General features: G+C 42.1%; 1 protein-coding gene and 1 long non-coding RNA gene across 2 annotated transcripts; one reads left to right on the top strand and one right to left on the bottom strand.

Moving 5' to 3' along the window:
- Positions 1–219: 219 nt before the first annotated feature.
- Positions 220–22,146, top strand: LOC110347024 (uncharacterized). The gene is made up of 3 exons (XR_002391358.2): positions 220–2,266; positions 19,313–19,448; positions 19,982–22,146. It is a non-coding gene; the product is annotated as an uncharacterized LOC110347024 (long non-coding RNA).
- Positions 13,324–14,714, bottom strand: LOC147820833 (late cornified envelope protein 3A-like). Its single transcript, XM_087203344.1, has 2 exons — positions 14,622–14,714; positions 13,324–14,252 (listed from the first exon to the last, which is right to left on the bottom strand). Exon 2 carries the CDS (start codon positions 14,233–14,235, stop codon positions 13,939–13,941), a length of 297 nt encoding a protein of 98 aa, XP_087059470.1. The 5' UTR covers positions 14,236–14,252; positions 14,622–14,714; the 3' UTR covers positions 13,324–13,938.
- Positions 22,147–22,466: the final 320 nt, after the last annotated feature.

The following is a 22,466-nucleotide window of genomic DNA, read 5'->3' as shown; positions in this document are numbered from 1 at the left end:
ATCGATATTCGTGGTCTGTTTAAAACTGGTTGTAGCAGTTTATAAAATGACATATAGAATTATTCAAAAAAGGTATTTTAAATAAAATGCTTTTCCAGTAAGTATGTCCCATTCTATGAATATTAAAGCTTATAGGATTAGTTACTTATTTTTTGTTAAAATTTTTATTATAGGCCTTAATTCCTCCCTCTTTTGCTTCCTCTCTCTCTCTGTCTCTCTGTCTCTCTCTCTCTCTCTCCCTTTTGCTTCACTTTTCAAGTGCTCTTCTCTGAAACATGGAGATTTCATAGTTCTTTCTCCCGAGACTCCTGAGATAATGCATTGCCCTGTGTCAGTGGAAGTTGCAGCTCAGGATGCTAAGCGGGAGGGTGTTCAGAGACACATGCCCTCCAGAGCTGTTTCCCTCACATTGCTGAGTGTTCCAGCAAATAGCTACTGTTCTGGAGAAGGAACTGATGAGAGAGGATGACGAGATTACCTTCATACCACCCTGTGCGAGAAAGCTGAAGATAGATGTAGACTGGTGGAAAACATCGGCCTTCTTCACCAGCTTTGCCAGTGTGCAATGCTTGGGAGAATGCCAGATTGGAAGAAGGGCCTAGACTAATTCAGTGGCCACTTTCAGGGAACTCTGGGCCTCATGTAAAGTCCATCTGGTCTCTGGTCTGTGGTCATGGTAGGAGAAAGCACCCCATGTCTGTCTTCCACAGCCTTAGCATTTGGCCTGCAACACTGCTACAGATTTAGTGTTTTTTCTTTCTCCTCACAATTCATGTCTGAAATCCCAACACCCATTATGGTGGTATTAGAGGATGGGGCCTTTGTGAAGTAATGGAACCATGGAAATGCTGCCCCAACAAATGGGGATTAGTGCCCTTAAAAAAAAAGACCTCAGGGTGCCTTCTAGTCTCCTTTCAATTATGTGTGGAAACAAGGAGACGTTCACAGAAATAGGGCAGGAAGAAGCCCTCACTAAAATTTGACTGGGTTGCTACCCTGACACAGAAGAGCTGTGAGAAATAAATTTCTGTTCTTTTTAAGTCTCCTTCCTCTATGGTATTGTATTATAGCAGCCTGAATGAGTTAAGAAAGCCATGGCTTCCTGTTCTTCATACCCCGTTTCCTGGAATTTCCTCTCACTTAAGCCATTCATCTCTAGCTGTCTTCATTGAGAAATGCTTTGTGGAACATAAACCATGGACTAGGCACCCTGGATGGCACTGGGAACATGGTAGAAAACGAGGAGGGCTTATAGCCCAGCACAGAGGGTGAACATCAAGTGAAGAAGGACAACTCCTTCCAGGGTGCAGGGCTCTTAGTTCTCTGAATCTTATCTAAACAAGTCTGGGGTTTGGGCCTCTGGACAAGTGAGCATTTATTTGAAAATTTTGTGATATTTCCAGAAGCATGAGTAGGAGCCATTTTCGGCTAAGTGCATAAAAATTTGAGTCATTTGGGAACAACATTTGAAAAGTAAGCCCAGGATAATTTAGCATGGCCCAAATCAAAGCTTCCAGAACCAATCAGTGAGGAGTCTTCTCTGTTCTTTATGAAATGCAGGTCATCTTCGATTGGGCTTCTCTCTGGTCCACCCCTAACTGCCTGTCTCAATGCTGTGGTTTCAAGTCCTTAATCCTAGAGAAGGAGTGGCTCTTCCCTGGTTGTCCAGGGAGTATTACTGAGGTCCCCACTGAGAGTCTCAATCTCCTGCAAGGAAATATGACAGAAGGTGAAAGAAAGACACAGAAATAAGACTTAAACAGAAAGCAAGGATCTGGTATCATCTGAGCTGATCTGGGCAGCAAAGACAAAAGGCACACAAAACCTCCTGTGTTTACTGATTACAAGCACGGGAATAGGGCAGGGTATATGTGAGACACTTGCCAAGACTAGTCATCACAAGCAAGCTCATAACAGAGGGGCAGTGCATTCCTGCAGGAGAAACAAAGGGAGACCAGGACTCGGTTGCAGTTAACCGGTAACTGATCAGGTCAGTGGGGGAGGCCGCAATGCAGGGAAAGGAATTTAGTTGGAGCCACACTGTTCTCAGCCATGATGTTATCTCAATCAGGGTCCTGCAGCTTCACAGACCAGGACAGAGTCTCCTCTACAGCCTGCCAGTAAACTGGACAGGAGAGTCAGCTGGAGAGTATCGGGTAACCCCACAGGGTCACCACTGCAGGAATGCCATCTCAAGGAGAATAGATATTCCAGGATCCAGAGGGTGCAGGAGCAGCACAAAGACTTGTCAGAGGGATGACCTGAGGTAAGTCAGATGACCTGACTTATTAATAATGGAGATAAGTATGAAGCCTTCTGGGTTTACTTCCTTGGGTATATTTTGATTAGGTCACGTAACTTACAAGTCAGTGATGACTCTTCCTTTCCAACCAATCAGAGATAATTATCAATTCAAGATTTTCTTCTCACCAAAATAGTGTATACTTGGTGACACTTAGCTGAGTCATAATTAGGTAAGATGGGAGGAGAGAGATGGACAATGTTGCCTTTTTGTTTTGTTGAGCTATAATCATATGCCATAAATTCCACCTTTGTAAAGTGTATAATTTGTTGGCTTTCAAGATATTCAAAAGTTGTGCAAACACAACAACTTAATCCAGAACATTTTTATCACTCCCAGAAAGAACCCTGTACCCATTACTAGTCACCCTTCATTCCCCATTGTCCTCCTGGTAACTAATAATCTACTTTGTGTTTCCATGGATTTGCCTATTATACACAATGTACCACTTTTTGTTTTGATTTCTTGCATTTAGCATATGGTTTTCAAGGTTTATGTATGCTGTGGTATTTATTAGTACTCCATTTCTTTTTATAGTAAATAATGAATATTTGGATTATTTCCAATTTTTGACCATTAAAAATAGTGTAGCTATGTACTTAGTCTTTGTTGTTTTCTACCTTCTGCTTTCAGTTTAGTTTGCTCCTTTTTTCTATTACCTTAATGTATAAGATTAGTTTATTGATCTGAGATTTTTCTTCTTGTTTAATATAGGTGACTACAGCTGTATACTTCTCTCTGAGCACTCCTTTGGATGTATCTCATAAGTTTTGATATGTTGTGTCTTCATTTTTATTCATCTCGAAATGTTTTTAAATTTCCCTTCTGATTTCTTCTTTGACCCATTGGTTGCTTATCACTGTGTTGTTTAATTTGCAAATACTTTTGAATTTTCTAGTTTCCTTATCTACTAATTTCTAGTTTCATTTTACTGTGGTTGGAGAAAATACTTTGGTTTTTTTTTTTTTTGATACTGGGGATTGAACTCAGGTCCTTGTGCTTGCGAGGCAGGTGGAGGAACCACTGAGCTAAATCCCCTGGCCCGAGAAGATACTTTGTATTATTTCAGTTGTTTAAAATTTAGTGATGCTTCTTTTTAAAGTCAAACAAATCATCAATCCTAATCAATGTTCCATGTGCATTTGAGAAAAATGTATGTTCTGCTATTGTGGTTGGAGTATTTAAAAAGATGTCTGTTAGGTCGACTTGGTTTAGAGTGCTGTTAAAGACTTCGTTTCTGTGATGATCTTTTGTCTAGTTGTTCCATTATTCAAAGTGGAGTATGAAAGGCTTCAATTATTATTATTATTATTACACTGACAATGTATTGTCTATTTCTTTGTTAGTCTTGCTTCATGTAATTTGAGACTCTATTGTTAGGTGCCTATACATATATGTGCGGTAACCATTTCTTTAATCGACTGATCTTTTTATCATTACAAGATGTTCTTCTTTGTCTCTAATATTTATTTCTCTTAAAGTCTATCTTGTCCTATATAAGGATGGTGATTCTAGCTTTTTCATTTATTGTTACATGGTGTATGTCTTCTATCTTGTACTTTTAATCTGTTTATGACCTTGAATCTAAAGTGTCTTTTGTAGACTGTCCTTTGTTGTATCATTCTATTTTATCCTTTAGGTCAATTTCTACCTTTTGATTGTAGTATTTAACATATACACATTTAACATAATTACTTTAAGGTAGAATTGATGTCCCAAAGAACATCAATTTTTGTTCCTGTTTTTTTCTAATATGGTTTTCATTTAATAGCTAATTTCTAGTGTACTCTTTCAGTTTCTATGTTATATATTTTGCTGTATTTTTTGAGTTATTTTCTCAGTAGTTACTTTTGGGATTATTAATATCAGCATCTCAATTTAAAACAATTCCATTCAGATCACTAAAAACAATTTTTGATAACACACGAAAGCTTTGGTTTTACATAGCATCATTCTTTTTCTCTTCTACATGCTGTTATTGTCACACAAATCACATCTTTATTTGTTATAAGATCGTTAACCTAGTTTTATAATTATTGCTTTACGCATTGTTTTAAAATCAGATAGAATAATAAAGGTACAAATACAAAATGTATTTATACTGTTTTTTATATTTATCTGTGTACTTTATCCACACTCTTTTATTTCTGTGTATGAATTTGTGCCCATATTAGTGTCCTTTCATTCAGTCTGAAAGACTCTCTTATATTTCTTGTAGAGTAAGGGTTCCAGGCCACAAGGTCCTGTGTGTGTGTGTGTGTGTGTGTGTGTTTAAATCTAGGAATGTCTTTATTTCCCCTTATTCTTAAAGCATAGTTTTGCTAAACAAAGTGTGGTGGTGCAAATTTGGGATCCTATCACTTGGGAGGTGATGGAATTAGAATTGTAAGTTCAAGGGCCGGGATTTAGCTCCATGGCACTGCACCTGCCTCGTAAGTGCAAGGTCCTGAGTTCAATCCCCGGTACCAAAAAAAAAAAAAAAAAAAAGAATTGTGAGTTCAGGGACAGCCTGGGGGACACAGTTAGTTCAAGGTTAGCCTGGACTAAGCAGTGAGACCCTTTTTTAAAAAACAAAAAGGAGAGTTTTTCTGGATATAAAACTGTGTAAAACTATTGGCTCACACTTGTTTTCTTTCAGCACTTTAAATATGCCATCTTGTTGACTTCTGTTTGGCATAGTTTTGGATGAGAAACCAGCTGTTAATCTCACTGTCTTACTTGTATGTAATGAGTTTTTTCTCTCTTGTTGTTTTAAAGATTTTCTCTTTGTTTTTGTCTTTTGATAGTCTGATTATGATACGCTCATATATGGAGTTCTCTGACCATATCTACTTGGAGTTTGTTGCTCTTGGATGAGTAGATCGATATATTTTAAAAAATTGATCTATTTTACAAAATCAAATTTAGGAGGTCTTGACTTTTATTACTTCAAGTATTCTTTCTGTCCTTTTATTTCTAACATCTCTTACTGGGGCTCTCATTATGTGAATATTGGCGAATTCGATGGTACTCCACACATTTCTGATGCTCTGCTCAGCTTTTTACAATTTTTTTTCTTTTTGTTCCTCAGATTAGGTAATCACAATTGCTTTATCTGCAAACTCTCAAATATGCTATTGAGCACATCTAGGGAATTTTAATTATTATTCTTTTCAAGCCAAAAAATTTCACTTGCTTATTTTTAAATTCTAATTTTTTATTACTATTCTCTATTTGGCAAGACAACATTCTAACACCTTCTTTTAGCTCTTGAGGCATAGTTTATGTTAGTATTTTGAACACATTGAAATAGCTGATTTTCATCTTTGTCTGGTAAATCTCCCTCAGGGACAGTTTCTGTTGACTGATTTGTTCCTGTTGGGTGGGTCATATTTTGTTGTTTATTTGCCTGCCCAGCACTGTGCCTGAAATTATTTTAAATAATATAATATGGCAATCACTTCCCCACCCCTCCCTGGGGTTTGTGGCAGTTGTTTGTTATTATTGTTATTTTTGTTTGTTTATCTATTTAATGACTTTCCTGAACTAGTTCTGTAAAGTTTGTATTCGTCCATATTTGTGGTCAAGGAATTCTGTTAGCTAAGGGGACAGCAATTTCCTTAAATGCTTTGTGCTGAGAAGTACCTCAGTTTTTGCTGGGAAATTGTGTTTGTGTGTGTGTGTGTGTGTGTGTGTGTGTGTATGTGTCAAGACTTCAGAAAGCAATTTACAAATATGCTTTGGGTTTCATTTCACAAATATGTGCAGAACTTCAAAAGTATTCAAATGTGGGATCTTAGGACAGTCACAGGTCTTTCCTGGGCATACAGATGTTCTTAGAAATCCACATAGATGCCTAGGTTTTCAGGAATACGTCAGAGATTTCTCTAGACACCTTGCTCCTCAGGCTTTTCATTAAAGCTTTTTGTTCGACCTCTGGTTTGCTCAATGGTTACCACCATCTCAGACAGCTGCGATGTTAACAATTTCCACTAATTGTTTTCAACAACTGTTGTGGGAGCAAAGCTGTTGGCAGTGAGTGAGCTCCGAGTCAGGTGGAATAAAGAGGTCCCCTGCTGCCTGGGATTCCAGGGGACCGCCATGTAGCACAGCTCATCACAATTCTTTAGACATGTAGCTTTTGGGCCTTCCAGACCTTTTCTTTTCTCCCCAGTGGCTACTAAAATTGTAGTTCTCAAGAGTGCTATGGCACCAGGGACAGCGAGAGGGGAATAGAGGACGTTTAAATGGCATAAAGTTCACTGTTCTTACTGATATTCTGCTGCTTTTCTTGATTGAACAGTTCTAATATTTTATAAACCTTTCTGGTAAATTTTCAGAGCCAATTTCTTTTGATAAATTGATTTTGACAATTTTGTGAGTTCTTGAGACTTTTTAAATGGAGGAGCAGATTTTTAGGCCTCCAGGCTCCACCATTCCTAGCCTTTCCTTCTTAACTGGACAATATTTGTCCCTACTTCATCGTCTAGGTTATAAACTCTCCTACAGTAAGGTTTATCATTTTGAGAGAAACAGTTCACGTTATTGCCCTTACAGACCTCCATGTATAGCTGGGATATGTGAAGCAATGAGATTAAGCTTTTCCTCTTTGTTTTTCAAGAATTTCCAAAAAGCAACTCCTACCTTGTCAGGTACAGGCCCTAAGAATCCCCCACTTGGCAGATGGAGGCTGGAGGGAGCCCTGATGCTACCCCTCTCTGGCCTGCTAGGGAGGATTAGAAAGATTAGAAAGCTACAAAATGATGAGAAGTGTCCCAAGTAGGACAGAACACTGTGGCTTTCTTATTACCTTTCATGTAAGGAAGGGAAGACGTTATTTCTCCAACCCTCCACTAGAGAAAAGCGACAGACATTTCAAGAGACATTTTGGAGTTTAGAGATGCCTGAAAGACAGGGAGACTGAAATTTTATAGCTCAGCTTCGTTACTAGACTTGCTGTGGGCTTATTAGAGCTGCAAACAAGTTGGAAATAGAAAATAGGAAGGAGGCAGGGAAAGCAAAATTGTCAAGACCCCGCTGTTTTTTTCTGAAGGTGATATGTTTACTTTTTCTCATTTTATTTGTTTTCTTTTTTGATGTTTTGCTTTTTGTTGTTTTGGTTTGTTTTGAAGCACAACTTCTGCTGGTATTTTTTAGATATGTATAATGATACCACCCATCACAGGGAATTTGTACCTGTGCACCATGTATCTTGCTTGTTTTTTCCCATCCCCGCTCGACCTCTTCCTCTCCTTATACACAAAAGGTTTGTTTCCATTTTTCCTTACATTTTCTCATTGTTCCCCTGCCCCTTCTTTCCTTCCCCCCTCTCTCTCCCTCGTTCCCCTTACCCTTTGGACGCTTGCTTCCCATTGCCCAATTACTAGTGCACATTGTTGGCAGTGCAGTCCTTATTTGCACTTTCGGTTTCTCACACCAGACCCCACCTCTGACATGGTGAGAGCGCAGGAGTTTCCCTGAGCCAGGTGCACAGGTTGGAAGGCAGCCGGGCTACAGCTGTCCTGCCATGGTCCTGCCGGGAACGTGGCTGCCAAGGTGAGAACTCTGAGGCTTCTACCAACCAGTCTGAAAGAAGAGAGGACAAGGGTCCAAGAAGATCCAACGTTCCAAGTCAGGTCGCCGTGTTACAAGTAGACCCTGGGTCTGACTCCTTGGAGGAAGCAGCTGTTTACTTGGTGATAGCACCCTGGGTCTTCGACACAGAGCTCATACAGCTAAGAAAGCACTCCAGCAGCACTAATCATATAGGGGCTGTTTTTCTCCTCCTCTCCCTCATCCTGGCTCACAAACAGTGGAGGAGGTGGGGACCCAGCAGGTAGAGGAGGAGGCCTGGAATGAGTGACAGCTCCCTGGGTGTCTCGCACACTGTCCTTCAGGAGAGGTTTGGATTGTGCCTGGGGAGGGAAAGGGGTCAAGATTCTTACACTGAGTTAAATTCTACCGGATAACATGAGAAAAATCCCTGAATCCTTGAAAATGGTTAGCATGCTCTGAAATAAACTTGAGATATTATCAAAGGAGAGCCAGTGAAGCATAGTAGGAAATAGAGACGTGGCGGAATTACATTTTTTTATCCAATGAGTTCAGGCTGCTTAAAAGTACTTGTTAAAAGGTCCTTGGAAGGTTTTTGTTTCTTTGGTACCAGGGATTAAACCCGGGTCCTTGGGCTTGTGCAGCAGGCGGTGAAACCACTGAGCTAAATCCCCGGCCTGGCCCTTGGAAGATTTTTGCAGTGGAGACTCTCTTGCTTCCTCCTCCCTGCCCACTATCAGTCAGTAGATAAACCAATACCCAGTTTCATAAAGTATGTAATGTTTCCCAAACTGCACGTAGGAAATCATTCCGTTCTGGCATTAATTATTGCTTTGTAAAGTTAGGCTTTTATGATAAAAACATGAAAAGCTTCTGATGTCAAGACTGGAAAGTATTGTGGCTCCCAATTCTTATCACCTCAACCTCCAGTTTCAGCAAGGCTTCACAGAGGGTGGTATTTCTGGAGAGAACTGAGAGCTCTCTGCAGCAAACACCCTCAACTTTGGCTGTACCTTGGACTCCTCTGGGAAAATTTTAATAAACCACTAAAGTCTGAGCTCCACCCCTAACGGCTGACTGAGTTGAAGTGAAGGCTAGGACTTTTAAACTTTCTCCAGTGATCCTAATGCACAGCTCATTTGAGAAGATCAGGTCATACGGGGTGGAAGGAAAAGAATTGGGAGTTGAATGGGACTCTGTAGGTTTCAAGTCCTACGTCCACAGAAAAACAGTCTCTGGTAAGCAGCATCTTTCTCTGCCCGGGAGTAGCTAGCTGCCTTCTCCGGTCCCAACTGCTGTCATTCTCTCCTAAAACTCTCCTCTCCAGCTTTTCACCACTCTGTGACGTGTCAGTTGCCCGAGGACCTTTGTCTGAGGCCAGGACTGAGCAGGAGGGTGCTTTAGTGACCTGTGCTCTGTGTCTGTCTGAACATGCTAGGGAAAGATGCTGGTGTCAGGGAGGGTTGGGGCCCACGGAGGGTCTGGATGGGACCTGGCCACCAGGCACCCTGTGCCTCACGCATAGGCTTCTGCGTCTGCTGGAGGAAAGAGGAGAGAAAAAGGAAGCTTTCCCTTGAGAAGACCTGGCCTTACACCCGCGATGGGAAACCTTTTAGAGACCCAGTACCCAAACTGCATCCCACTTCGGTATTGCAAAGTGCCAACCCTGCAATTAAACCTGAATAAGGTTTTAGTTTAGCAAAAGCTACTCATACAGCTTGTGATGTCATTGCAGAGAGAGCCTTCCGTGCCTGCTGTGGCACGTTTGCCATAGGTCACTGCCTCAGTCCGAGACTCTCCAAATACCTGCTCCTTAACCTTGCAAGCTTGTTTTCTTCCCTCTTTTCCTTCCCTTTCTTTTTACATTACTTTTTTTTCTTACTTTTTCTTTTACTCTTTAGAAAAATAAATAGACACTGCAGAAATAGCACCGTGATAGACATACAGTCCCCAAGGCAGTACGCACATCTAATCGTAAGCAAATAAGATACGATCCTGGCCGAGTAGCTCACTGGGTAGCAGGGCAGACAGTGAGGCAATCCTGGAACTGTGGCCCAGGGTGAGAAGAGTATTGAACCCGTGTGAGGAGGCTACAGGCTCAGGCAAGAGCTTGTGGGCCTCAGTCCTTCCTTGCTTCATGAGTTTAGATGTTGTCATTTAGGGTCACTTAGGAGTGGTGGTGGTGAGGTCAGCCGCTTGTCACAGCTGACACTGGGCACAAAGCAGGGACAGCGGCAGCTGCTCCTGGGGCACACTGAGAGGGAATCCTGAAACCCTGGAGGCAGCCATCTCCCTTCAGAAGGGAGGGGCCAGATAAAACCCATGTCTGAGGGCAGAGCAAGGAGGCCAGAAGAGGCCCGCATGAAATACTGTGTAAGAACACTGGCCAGGGAGCAGGATGTCCCCAGCTTTGTTTCCTCGGTGAGGGTTATCCTAAGGTAGAGGTGTTTGAGGAGAGGAAAGGCTACAATGTAACGAAACAACAATGGCCAAAGATGTTAGAGGCACCTGATGAGCAGTGTATCAGAAAGTCACTCAGGCTGTGTTTTGAAGTTTCATGCATATGTCAGAGAAGGAGCTGATTCAGAGGCTGGGACATCCAGGGAGAATTTGGCTGGAAGGTGAGCTCTTACTGATGAAACATGAATAGTAATAGATGAGGGTGTGATTTGTGTACACCTAACACAATGCAATTGATATGACAGAATGTTTGTAGAAGTTGCATTCAAATTAGCTGTGTGTAATTTCCTATTGCATATTTCTTTTGAGTTTAATCAAACCTAAGAGTAGAACAAATCTCTCATATCATGGTGTGATGGAACTACAGCTTTTGATAAAACATTATCATTACAGTAAATGTCTCTGTTTATCCTGCTGCGGGAAGACCTGGAGTTCCAGCAGCCCAGGAGGAGATAAGGTGTACTAGGAAGAGAAGGGAAACATCTTCACAGCAGGGTGCAGACAGGTTTTCCACTGAGACTTGGGAGGAAGTGAGGAAGGGAGGCCGGAAATGGCATGGAACACGGGCCTGCTTTGCACCAGGACCTCCTCCTCAGCATTAGCACCGCATCCTTAATTCCCCTTTAACTTATGCCTAAGTATGAAATAAAAATGTTGCTACCTGAGATTTTTGCCACCCACAAGGCCAATATGCTTCATTCCCAATGTTTGTTTCCAGTCTGTGGTGCTTCACTGTGTTTATTAAACCTATATCGCCATCTCCATAGGCATGGAAATCTGCTAGATGAGGGGTTTTGTACCTTTGCTGCTGAACAAGAAACTTAGGGAACTCTCTTGAACAGATGATTCATGAGAAGAACATCTTTACTATTTTTTCTTCTCTCTCTCCAGCACTTTGAAGAAAGTCTGTAAATAACAGATGCTCAGTAAGTTATTTTTGAATGAATGAATGCTTAATTGCTGGCTCTTGGACATGGTCTATATGGTCTCCAGGTGAAAATCAGAGCATCTTTCCAATCCACTGAGCTTTTATAGATTGGGGACTACTTTGAGTGACAGCATCACAAATTGCAGAAGTTACAAATGATTGTCTTTGACTGTCCTGGTATTGTAGGTCCTAACTTTATTAGGTGGTTTGATTCCTATTTCTTCTCCTTCCTAGTGGATGTATTGATTTGAGGAACTGTTGGTCGCTTTGGCATTGAGAGCATGGACTTGAGATGTGCTTCTGAGTTTGTCCTCATTTTATAGTCCTTGGCGAATGGTGAGCGTCACTTCATCAAAGGTTGAATTCCTTCTTCTGTAGCTGATGTGCAGCTAGGAATATGGACCATGAATTCTAGCCATTCTTCACCCAGTGGTCCTCAATTTCAGGACCAGTGCAGTGGTTTTGCCCAGATTTGTGTGGTTCATGGCTCTTGGTCCACATGGCAAGACCTCACACACATGGTGGCAACTCCAACTTCGCAACCAACCTTATGCATCCTGAACATATTTAAAGGCATATTTTGAGCATACCTTGGGTACTATTTCTGTCTGTGATGGAGTGCTTCTCAAGAATACCTCAAGTTCTGAGTGACAAATTTAAGCTGTGGTGATAAATTTAAGCTTGTAGTGATAAATTTAACCTTGGCAGCTGTAGTTCCTACCTCTGGGAATTGTGTTGAGTTGGAGAGTGGATAAGACTTGGTCAGAGTTTCTCTACTTGAGAGCTCTTTTCTTTATTAAATTCCACACATTTTGAAAACTCTGAGCTCTTGGAAGTGAAAATAGTCGGTTTAATATTTTCTAAAAACTAACAACAACTTAAAAAAAATTCAACCAACCCCTAAAGTGCTGCAGAGATTTATTTTTTCACTTAGTACATCTAGCCTCACATCAATTTCCCCTCATTTTTTTTGAGGGGGGTATCAGGGATTGAACTTGGGACCTTCTGCTTGCAAGGCAGGTGGCAGAACCACTGAGTTAAATCCCTGGTGCTCCCCTCATTTTTAATTGGAATTTACTTTATGTTCTGTGGTGTTCCTTCAGTGTATTCTAAGAACCATCAGGAGTGGGTTTGCTGACAGGCCCGCTCCTTACACCAGTGTTTCAACAATCTGGCAGATAGAGTGGGATTCTTTTTCAAGGAGATGATTTCAACCTAGGAGGCAGCTGACTTTCACATTGTAGGCCCCAAATATAGCAACAAATATTAAAAAAAATTTCCCTGAAGACATGACTCCTGTGTTGGGTGCCTGATTTTTCAGATTAAAAAAAAGTGAAATAAAAATAAAAACACAACACGCAATTAAACAGCACCACAGAGATGTTAGGTTGAAAAGACTTGATGTAAAGTGGCAAGTGGCCCAGAGCATGGAGCCTCTGGTTGTGTGGCCTGGGTCCTGGCACAGTGAAGTCGAATGGACAGTCTCCCATCTGTCAACTGTAGTTTTTAAAAGTTCTTAACTTATAGTTTGCTTAAATAATTAGTTGAGCTTGCAGGAGTCAATTAAGGCTTCCTAATGCATGAGAAGCAAATAAGATTTAATCATATAATTACACTAATTCATAATCCTATCAATACTTCTCATTTTCTCTTTGTCTTTTTTCTATGTGTCTCGTAGGCCACATTCTTCCTACTATCACAGTTCCTGAATTCTCAGTCCCCTCTCCCTTGTGAACCATAACATCTTTAGCTTTAACTACTTCCCCTCAGCTGCCTCTCTGTGGACTATTATATGGTAGATGGAGTTTTCTGTTTTTCCTGAGGCCATCCATGTTTTAAATGTGTTGGAGTTGTCTCAGCCTTTGCATTATTGGGATTTGGGGAGATAATTCCATGTCGTGCAAGGCTATCCCATGCTTTTGATATCTGGGGGCATCACGGTCTCTGCTCACCAAGTGATTTTTCTAAGCCTCAGTTTTGACAACCAAAAGTGTCCTCAGGTATTTCCAAATGTCCCTTAGAGAGCCAAATTCCTGCAGTTGAAAAGCTCGGCCTGCTCTGCCTAGCTTTTGGTGGGTAGCTATCAAACTGGTATCGTTAGTGGGTAACTACTGACAATAAATTCACTCTTTCTTACTGAGGATGCCAGGAACAGCTCATCAAAAGAAAGCAGTGGCTGCTCATGGCAGCTAGGGAGTCTACTGTAAGATGAATACGCACCCCACGTTTTCCTGGATAAGCTATTCCTTCTAGAGGCCTTAGTCCACTCCCTCTCCTCTCCTCTCCCTTGCTGACTTACTAATTCAGTATGAAAAGACCTGAGAGGCCTCAGTATTTTCCAGACCAGAGCTGTGATTCTGTGCCCTCTGTGTGGCAGGCAGCCCTGGATCTGAGGAGCAGAGGAGCAGGGCACACAGCAGCCACCTGGGAGACTCACAGGGAAAGGACAGGAAGACGCCAGTGGTGAGGACACAGTGAGCTTTTTATTTTTTGACAAGGTGAAGCCCGGGGAGGTACAATCCTCAGTGGGACTTGAGATGCGGGCATGAGCCAGGATGTGGACTCTGGGAGAGCTGGAACCCAGGACAGGAACCCAGCACCAAGGCTGAAGCAGCCAGGGCAGAACATGTTGGAAAGCACGCGTCAAGATGAGCCGCTCCCTGGCTCTTGGGATTCTTGTTTCCTCCGAAATCCGGGTCTCAGCATCAGGTCCAGGTCAGCAGCCGCCCCCAGAGCTGTGGCCACAGCCAGAGCCCCCACACTGCCGGCCGCTGGCACCATCACACGAGTCCGAGCTCCGCAGCCTGCACCTGTGCGACCTGCGGCGCCTGTGCGGGCTCAGGCAGCAGCCGCCCCCGGAGCTGGAGCTGAGGCCCCCGCAGCCCGCAGAGCTGGGCGCACAGCAGGAGGAGGCAGCAGGCAGACACTGTGCCGGGCTCTTCTGGGGGCACTCGGGGGAGGGGCACTGGGGAGGGGCCTGGCGCTGCTGCTGCTGGCTCTGCTGGCAGGACATCTGGGCAGGAATTCTACCTTGAATAAAAGAACAGAAACATTGGAGAGCAGTGTCTTCTCATTTAGTTTGTCAAACACCACTCCGCCAACCAAGCTGCCCTGTAAGCCATGGTCTCTGAAAAAGAAACGGGAACATGGGGAGGGCACAGTCCTTTGGCGCAGGTCCCTGGAGGATGTGACATGGGTCAGTGTGCATCCTGTCAAAGCAGGAGAACAAGAATGGGAAGGGCACCGGTCCGGGGGCTGGTGCAGTTCACAGAGCCCTGACTTATGCTAAAGAGGCTACTTCCTCCCTCACCACCACCTCCCCCAGGGCCGCCCTCCAGGAGCCTCTTCCTCAGGTTCTGTTCCACACTGGCACTTCCAGACTGCCCGGAAAGCACTCACCAGAAGCAGAGCAGACAGGAGGAGAGAAAGGCTGTGGCTGCAGAGGCCGTGCTGAGAAGCCTGGGCCAGGCGGGCTTTTATCCCCTGCAGGGGGCGTGGCGTGCCGTTTCACCGTGCCACTGCTTTGGCCACCAGGGGAGTGACAGTGCCTGACGCATCCCAGGTTCCTGCACCAGTGTGCTCCTGGGCATGTGAGGTCTCAGAACGAGTGGAGCAAGGGTGTCCTTGTGACTGCTGCATTACTTCCCTCTGCTCTTCCTCAAACATGCTGCTTGGCCTTTGTCCATTCATTCACAGGCTTGGTGCCTTTTACTTCAGTCCACAGCAGTGATATGCAGATGTGTGTGAGACTTTTCTTCCCTCGAGTACCTTGTAGACTGTAACTCAGAAAAATGCCTTTGATCCGATGAGACAAATGTACTGAAAAAGTGTTTGCAAACACCTCAAGCCTAGGATCCCAGCCTCAGGTCTGAGAGGGTGATGGGGCCATCGGGTTTCTCCAGGAGGAGCATGAAGGAGTAAAATATGTGGGGCAAGGGATAGAAAGTCTCCTAGAAGTCCTACATATCACTCAGATGGCAAGATGGGGACCGGTGGCGCAGTCAGCATGGAGAAGGGAGGGATTTACAACTCTACAGGTGACAAGACTCGCAAGTGATATTAAGATGAAGAAGGAGAGGAAGGACCCTCTAGTCCCCGTCTTCCTGACTCTGGGATTTGTGTTATCTTTTCTGAGACTGTATTTGACAGAAGCAAATGGTTTATGTCTTCGGAAGACTTATGGAAGAATTATACAAAAGAATTATGATTATCAAACATTTTATTTCAGATAGGACCTATTTCAATTAACCTAATGTCCTCCAGGTTTATTCATCTTTGCACAAGGGAAGGATTTTCTTCTCTTTTTGTTCTAAATAGCATTTTCTTGTGTTTTCATGCTACATTTTCCCTATCCATTCATCCATTGATGGATACCTAGGCAGATTACATACTTTTGATACTATATATAGTACTATAATAAACGTAGGAGAGCATATATCTCTTCAAAATGTTAATGGCTTTCCTTGGGATATATACCCATAACTATCACATAGGACCACAAAATATGTCAGTTTTAATTTTTCAGAGGTACTGCTATACCACATCCAATAATGGCTGCACCAATTTACATTCCTGCCATCAATGCCTAAGTGTTTCCTTTGTACCGAATCCTCATCTATACTTGTTTCTCTTGTGTTTTTTGATAATAGGCAATCTAACAGGTATGAGGTGATATCTTTTTGAGGTTTTAATATTCATTTCTCTGATGATTAGTGATGTTATTTTTTCACATATATATAGGCTATTGTGTATTTTCTTTTGATAAATGTTTATTCAAGTCCTTTGTGCATTTTTAAATTAGGTGATTTGTTTTCTTACAATTGAGTTGTTTGTGTTAATAATGTACTTTGAATGTTAACTCTTTACCAGATGTATCATTCACAAATATTTTCTCCCATTTAATAAGTTATCTCTTCATTATTGTTTCTTTTGCTCTTTATAAATTTTTTTATTTTGATGCAATCACATTTGTCTAGTTTTGCTTCTATTGACTGGGGTTTGAAGATGAAAATCCATTTTTTTAACAAACCAAAATGAAGAATATTTCCTGCTATATCTTTTTGTAATTGTTTTATAGTTTCAGGTTTTATGTTAACTCTTTAATAGAAAGCCAATATACCAAAATCAGTAGTGCTTGTATATAGTAATAGCGAACTGCTCACCCAAAAAAGTTAAGAGAACAATCTCTCTTAAAATATATTTAAAATTAAAAATAATTTGAAATGAATTCAAATAGTTGAAAGATCTGTACACTGAAAACTCTAACACAATGACGTTAGAAAAGAAAGATGACAAAAATAAGTAGAAAGATATTCCATGTTCATGGATTGCCAGAATTAATACTGTTAAGATTCCACCGCAGAAGTGATGTTCGCAGCACGGTAGAATTTTCCAGCTCCAACCCCGCCCCCCACAAATCTAAGTATCAACTATGAAGAAACAAGAGCTTTCTGGTGAATAGGCTAAAACTCTGGAGTGAGGCTGAAGCACTCACTTGGACTGCAGAACTGGGAAGAGCCACATGGACAGGGTGGGAGGAGACTTTCATTGTGACAGCCTTGTCTCTGATCCAAGCCAGCACAGTTCTGAACACAGAACATCCATTGAGACCCACGGTTTTTATGGACAGAGTTAGAGGCAAATACTCAGCTTCTTCACCATTCTGGCATCCCTTTCAGGAGGTCCTTTCTTGTCTGTCTCAGAAGCAGCACTGGACGTATTAGCATGGCTTGACCTCCTGGGACTGTTTAGAAACAAAGAACAGGGGTGGGGCTCCCAGAGTCCATATTGTGAGCTTGGCAGTTACTCTGCTGTCCAGACAGCAGAGTTGCACTACCAGGAAGGTTCGACAGCAGCACTATCCTGCAGGAAGCATGGTCAACAGGTTGCTTAGAGATGAATACTTATAAAAATTACTACATGGTTGCAGTTGTTCCCTTTATAGATGATTGTTGAACTCTCCTTATCTCCTGGCTCAAGGAAGCTTCAAGGGGCGCATCAGAGGTTTAAGCCAGCCTTGAATCCTTCACTGGATTCCTCATACAGCTCTGGTGTTCTCCTGTAACCTTCCTTGAGCCTAGAGATGAGTCAGTTCAATAATTATCTACAAAGGGAGCTTTTGGTGTCATCTGGTCCCAGTTGCTGTCAGCTTCAACCCAGCTAAACCTTGGTACACTCTTTAGCCCTTGCCCAACCTGAAAATCAGGGCCAAGGTAGCAACTGACCACAGGAAAAAGACTTAGTTCCCTCCAAGTCCAGCAATCAGATGGAGAACACACCAAGCTCTAGTACTCAAGGCTACCCTGAGGTGAGAGGCAAGCCTGTGACCACGCATATCCCTTTAGCACAGCCCTTGGACCCCTCTCCCCTAAGTGGCCATCCAAGGTATCTTGCACAGCATCTGTGTCCAGCATGTGGCCCTGGGCAACTGCAAATCACAAACTTTAGTACTGGGTGGTAAGAAAGACACCCGACAGCAATGCCCAAACAGAAGCAGTGGCAGAGGCAAACAGCTCCGCCTTACTGCAGAATCCAGTCCATGATCCCATCAAACTGGAGAACAGCCAGAAGTTCCCCTCAACCCCAGAGCACACTTAACAGCCCAGCCCAACCAGAAAACACTGCAGCCATGTCTCCCTGTCCAGGGATATACACAACTGGCACAGACAGGATCCCAGGCTAGACAACGGAGGTAAGATCTATGACTGCTAAAGGCTGCAAAGGATGGCTATTTCCTCAACAGTGCAGGACTGAAGGTTTATGAAAAATCAGGAGAAAATTACACTGACATAAAGCCAATTACTAGAAGGAAGGAAATAACAAAGATCAGGGCAGAGAAAAATAGAACACAGTCTAGAAAAACAATAAGAAACAATGGCTAAGACTTGGTTTTTGACAAACACAAAATTGACAAACCTTTAGCTAGCTTAAGTAAGGAAAACAGATAGAAGACTCAAATAAATAAAATAGAAATGAAAGTGGAGACATGGCAACCTATAGCAAAGTGGAAAAAGGGATAAGAACTGCTGTGAAAAATTATACGCCAAAAAATTGGATGGCCTAGGAAAAAACCAGATAAACTCCTAGACATATACCACCTTCCAAAACGGAATCATGAAGAAATTAGAAAGCCTGCATGAAGCTAAGATTGCATCAAGAATAAAGAGTCTCAGGTCAGAGAAAAATTCAGGACAATTTCATATGGATATATTAATTAGCTTAGTTTAATTCCTCCACATTGTATACATGTATTAAACTTTACAATATAGTCTATAAACCTATTTCAGTTATGATTTAATAATAAAATCATAAAAACAAAAGTAAGAAAATGTTCTGACTAACCGAAGAGATCTACAGATTCCATGCAATGTCTACCAAAATTTTAATGGTAGTTAAATAGAAAAATCATCTTCAGATTCACATGTAACCTCTAAAGACCATGAATACCAAAAGCAGTCATTTGCAAAAGGAACAAAGCTGAAGATTTTGCACTCCCTAATTTTTAAATCTACCCCAAAACCACAGTTAAAAAATCCCAGCATGGCACCGGCACAAAAACAGACATAGATCAATGAAACAGAATAGAAATCCCAGAAATGAGTCCACACATTTACAGTCAAATAATATTTTACAAAGGTGCCAAGAACATCTAATAGGGAAACAACAATTTCTTAAATAAATGATATTGAAAAAAATCGAATATCCACACGCAGAAGAATGAGATTTGATAATCCCATCTCATATACCAAATCCTCTCAGTCTTCAAAATAAGTTCTCCATTCCTCTCTGGAATATTTTCATTTTCAGCCTAAATGCTGCTCTGGGGAGCAGCTACCAACTCACCGTGTTGCTCATCCCGCAACAGGGAAAAGGACAGGTTCGTGTGAGGCTAGGTGTGGAGGCGCAGAGGAAGCAGGAGTGGAGAAAACTGTGGCTTTGCCAGCGGGGGTGAGGCCTACGGCAGGGCAGGCAGGGAGGGAGGCCTGGGCAGGAGGGTGCTCCAGCAGGGGACTCTGGGAGCCCTCAGCTCTACTCTGGCCCGGGGTCTGTGACCCTCACCGGTGACTCCATTCCATGACTTTCCTCCTCAGGTCCAAAGTGGGTCTCAGCCTCCCTCCTTCTTCAGTGCCATCACTAGGCCTATTTACCCGGACCTGTTCTCACTTCAGTCTTCTGCTGTCACAGTGCTTGATTTGAGGAGAACGTGCTGAGTGTCAGCGAGAGCCAGTAAGTAGCTCACCTGGCTCAGTGTTGAGCAGTGAATGAGGGAGCATTTGCCTCCTTTAGGGACCGTAAAATCTAGCAGAGAAGGTAAATACTGCACAAGTGATTCCATCTGTGATGACTGAGCCCTGAAGCGAAGTGGAGATATTATTGGGTGGATGAGAGAGAATTGACTTTGTGTTGGTGTGCAAATCTAGCTGCAGAAGTGAATAATTACTATTTCAGGTAGAAAGCTTTCCCAGAAACAGGTGCAGAGTTCATTTTTAATCCCTGTGGTGTACAATTTTGAGTAGCTGTTATGCTATGCTGGGTGTAACACACGCCTCCCAGTCAGCGGGACTCAAGCATTTCAGCCTGGTCACCAGGAGGGTCCCTTTCCTCGTGAATTGAAAGCTGCCTTGTAGCAGGCTCCTCAGGCCCACCGTGAGTCTCTGTCTTAATCCCTATTTCACAGCCTGATGTTCTCAATCTTTTTCTTCTTTTAACGAAGCTCTTTTGCTTCACCCTTCCCTTATGGAGCTTCTCCTTTCTCACAGCCCAGTCATGCGCTCTCAGAACAGAGTCCACAGTGACCCTGAGGTGATGGAAGAAGATACTTCAGCTCATAGCCCAGCTGCTTATTCCTGAGCATGGGCAACTCCAGATGCTCTGCAGTGAAGATTTGGTCACGGTCCTGACATCCGGAGTACCTGGGATATCGGAGTGAAGAAAAGAACCCTACTTGACCGACTTCGTATGTATGAGGATCTGATGACCTAATAACACGTCCTTCCTCTAGACCAGGAAGTGCTTTATCTGAGGCCTAGTTCGGGGGTGAACCTCCCGAGCAGGCATGTTAGTAATAAATGAGCAAACAAATAAACAAGTTCCACTCTTGTCCTTGGCAACGTTGGACTGATGCTGTGAAGGGCAGCTGAGTCAGTTTTGGGGAAGATGAGATGAGTGAGCCGCATTGGCACCTTGAGAAGACATTTCTTCCTGGAGTTTATACTTAGTTTTCTTCCTCTTGGCTTTTGGGTGCATGCATTTGGATTAAAAATAATCCTTTGGGGGGCCGGGGATTTAGCTCAGTGATTTCGCCGCCTGCTGAGCAAGCGCAAGGACCCGAGTTCGATCCCCGGTACCAAAAAAAAAAAAATCCTTTGATCATGATAGATACTCACCATTGGTCCATACTGAACCTTCTTAAATAATGTATGTTTCTCTTTACCTATCTAATCGTTATTGAAACAAACAAAGAATTCACCACCCAAGTAAAAATAAGAACTTTGATAGTAAGTTAAATACATATGGGGTTGACCAACAAACCTCACACTCTGCTTGTCCCATCTGATGTAATTATTATCTTAAATCTTGTGTTTATAATTGTTTTATTTCCTTTTTTGTACTTTTGCCATTTTTCATTTATTTTTGAAAAGTATAATGTTTAATTGTTTTTTCTGTGTCTAAGCCAGATTCCTGGAGGTCTTATTTACATACCCAAAAAACCCTCATGCATTTATGTATCCAGTTTTGTGAGCTTTGACAAACACCACTGCATTAAAGAGATGAGACGTATAGCAAGCATCTTTATCACTAGAAAATAGCCCTCATGTACTTATGTTATTAATATCTCTCCCCTCTGTCAGCTCTTGACAGTCCCACTGATCTATTTCCAGTTCTTGTAACTTTGCCTTTTTGGAATGTCATATCATTGGAATAATTTCTTATGCAACAGTTCTGTTTTAAAAAGGGAGGGTGCTGCCTCAAAAGGGCAAGGACCTGCATTCAATCCCTGTACCAAAAACAAAAAACAAAACAAACAAACAAAAAAGTGAGGGTGGAGGAGCAGGGATGAAGATTAGTGCAAAGGTCCTGTACCAGAAAGAAAAAAAGTGGTTTCTTTCACACAGAATAATGCGTTTGAAATTCATCCCTGATGTCTCCTGTATCAGTAGTTCTTTCCATGTTAGTACATGTGCTGCCAAAGTGAGCACAGTTCTTTCCATTTTTGTTGGTATTAGCATTCCATTGTACGGATGTACCATGCTTTGTCTTTTCATTCCTGTACCAGCTGAAGGACATTGGGTTGCTTTAGGTCCTGAGAAGTTACAAATTAAGCCATGATAAATATTGTCCCATGAGTTTTTCTACAAATATCAAATTTTCCTCTTGACTAAATATTTAAGAATAAGATTTGTAGGGCAAATAATTATGTTTTAAGAAACTGTAAAACTTTTTTCCAAAGTAGCTCAAAGATATGCATTCCCACCAGCAGTGACTGAGAGTTCTAGTTGCTAGTATTTTGGGCCAGGTGCTTTTCTTATTTTACCATCCCAATGTGTGTGCTGTAGTATTCCATTTTGGTTTTAATTGGTATTTCCCTAGAGACTAAAGATGGTGAATGTCTTTCTTGTTCCTGTTTCTCATCCTCGTATTTTCTTTTTTTTTTTTTGGTACCGGGGATCGAACTTGGGCCCTTGCGCTTGTGCAGCAGGTGGTGAAACCACTGAGCTAAATCCTCGGCCCTCATCCTTGTATTTTCTTTATTGAAAAACTCTTCAAATACTTTTCCCATTAAAATCTGATTCGTATTGATTTGAAAGCTTTTAAAAATATTTTGAACAAAAGTCCTTAAACAGATAGGTTTGGCAAATATCTTCTCTAAGTCTGTAGTTTTCCTAGCAGTGTCTTTTGAAAAGCAAAAGTTTAAATTTTTATACACTCCAATATTTACTTTTCTAATTTCACTTTTTGTCATATCTGATACAATTTTTGGTGTAACTCTAGTCACAAATATTTGCTCTTATATTTCATTCTGGAAGTTCTGTTGTTTTGTGTTACGTGTTTGCATCTTACTCATGTTGAGTTAATTTTTATATATAGCATTGGGCATAACTTTTTAACGTATGGACTTTCAACTTTTCAGCATCACTTGTTAAATGACTGTCTTTTCTCCAGTCAACTGCCTTTGTGTCTCTGTTCAATGTTAATTAGTTACATTTTCTGAGTCCTTTTTGTTCCCTGTATTTCTGAGCTCTC

The sequence above is a fragment of the Heterocephalus glaber genome, unplaced genomic scaffold, assembly GCF_053883595.1.
Source record: "Heterocephalus glaber isolate CG9 unplaced genomic scaffold, H.glaber_assembly_v1.0 deba00001795, whole genome shotgun sequence".
NCBI classification, from domain to species: Eukaryota; Metazoa; Chordata; class Mammalia; order Rodentia; family Bathyergidae; genus Heterocephalus; species Heterocephalus glaber.
This window is presented reverse-complemented; position numbering and strand designations above follow the sequence as displayed.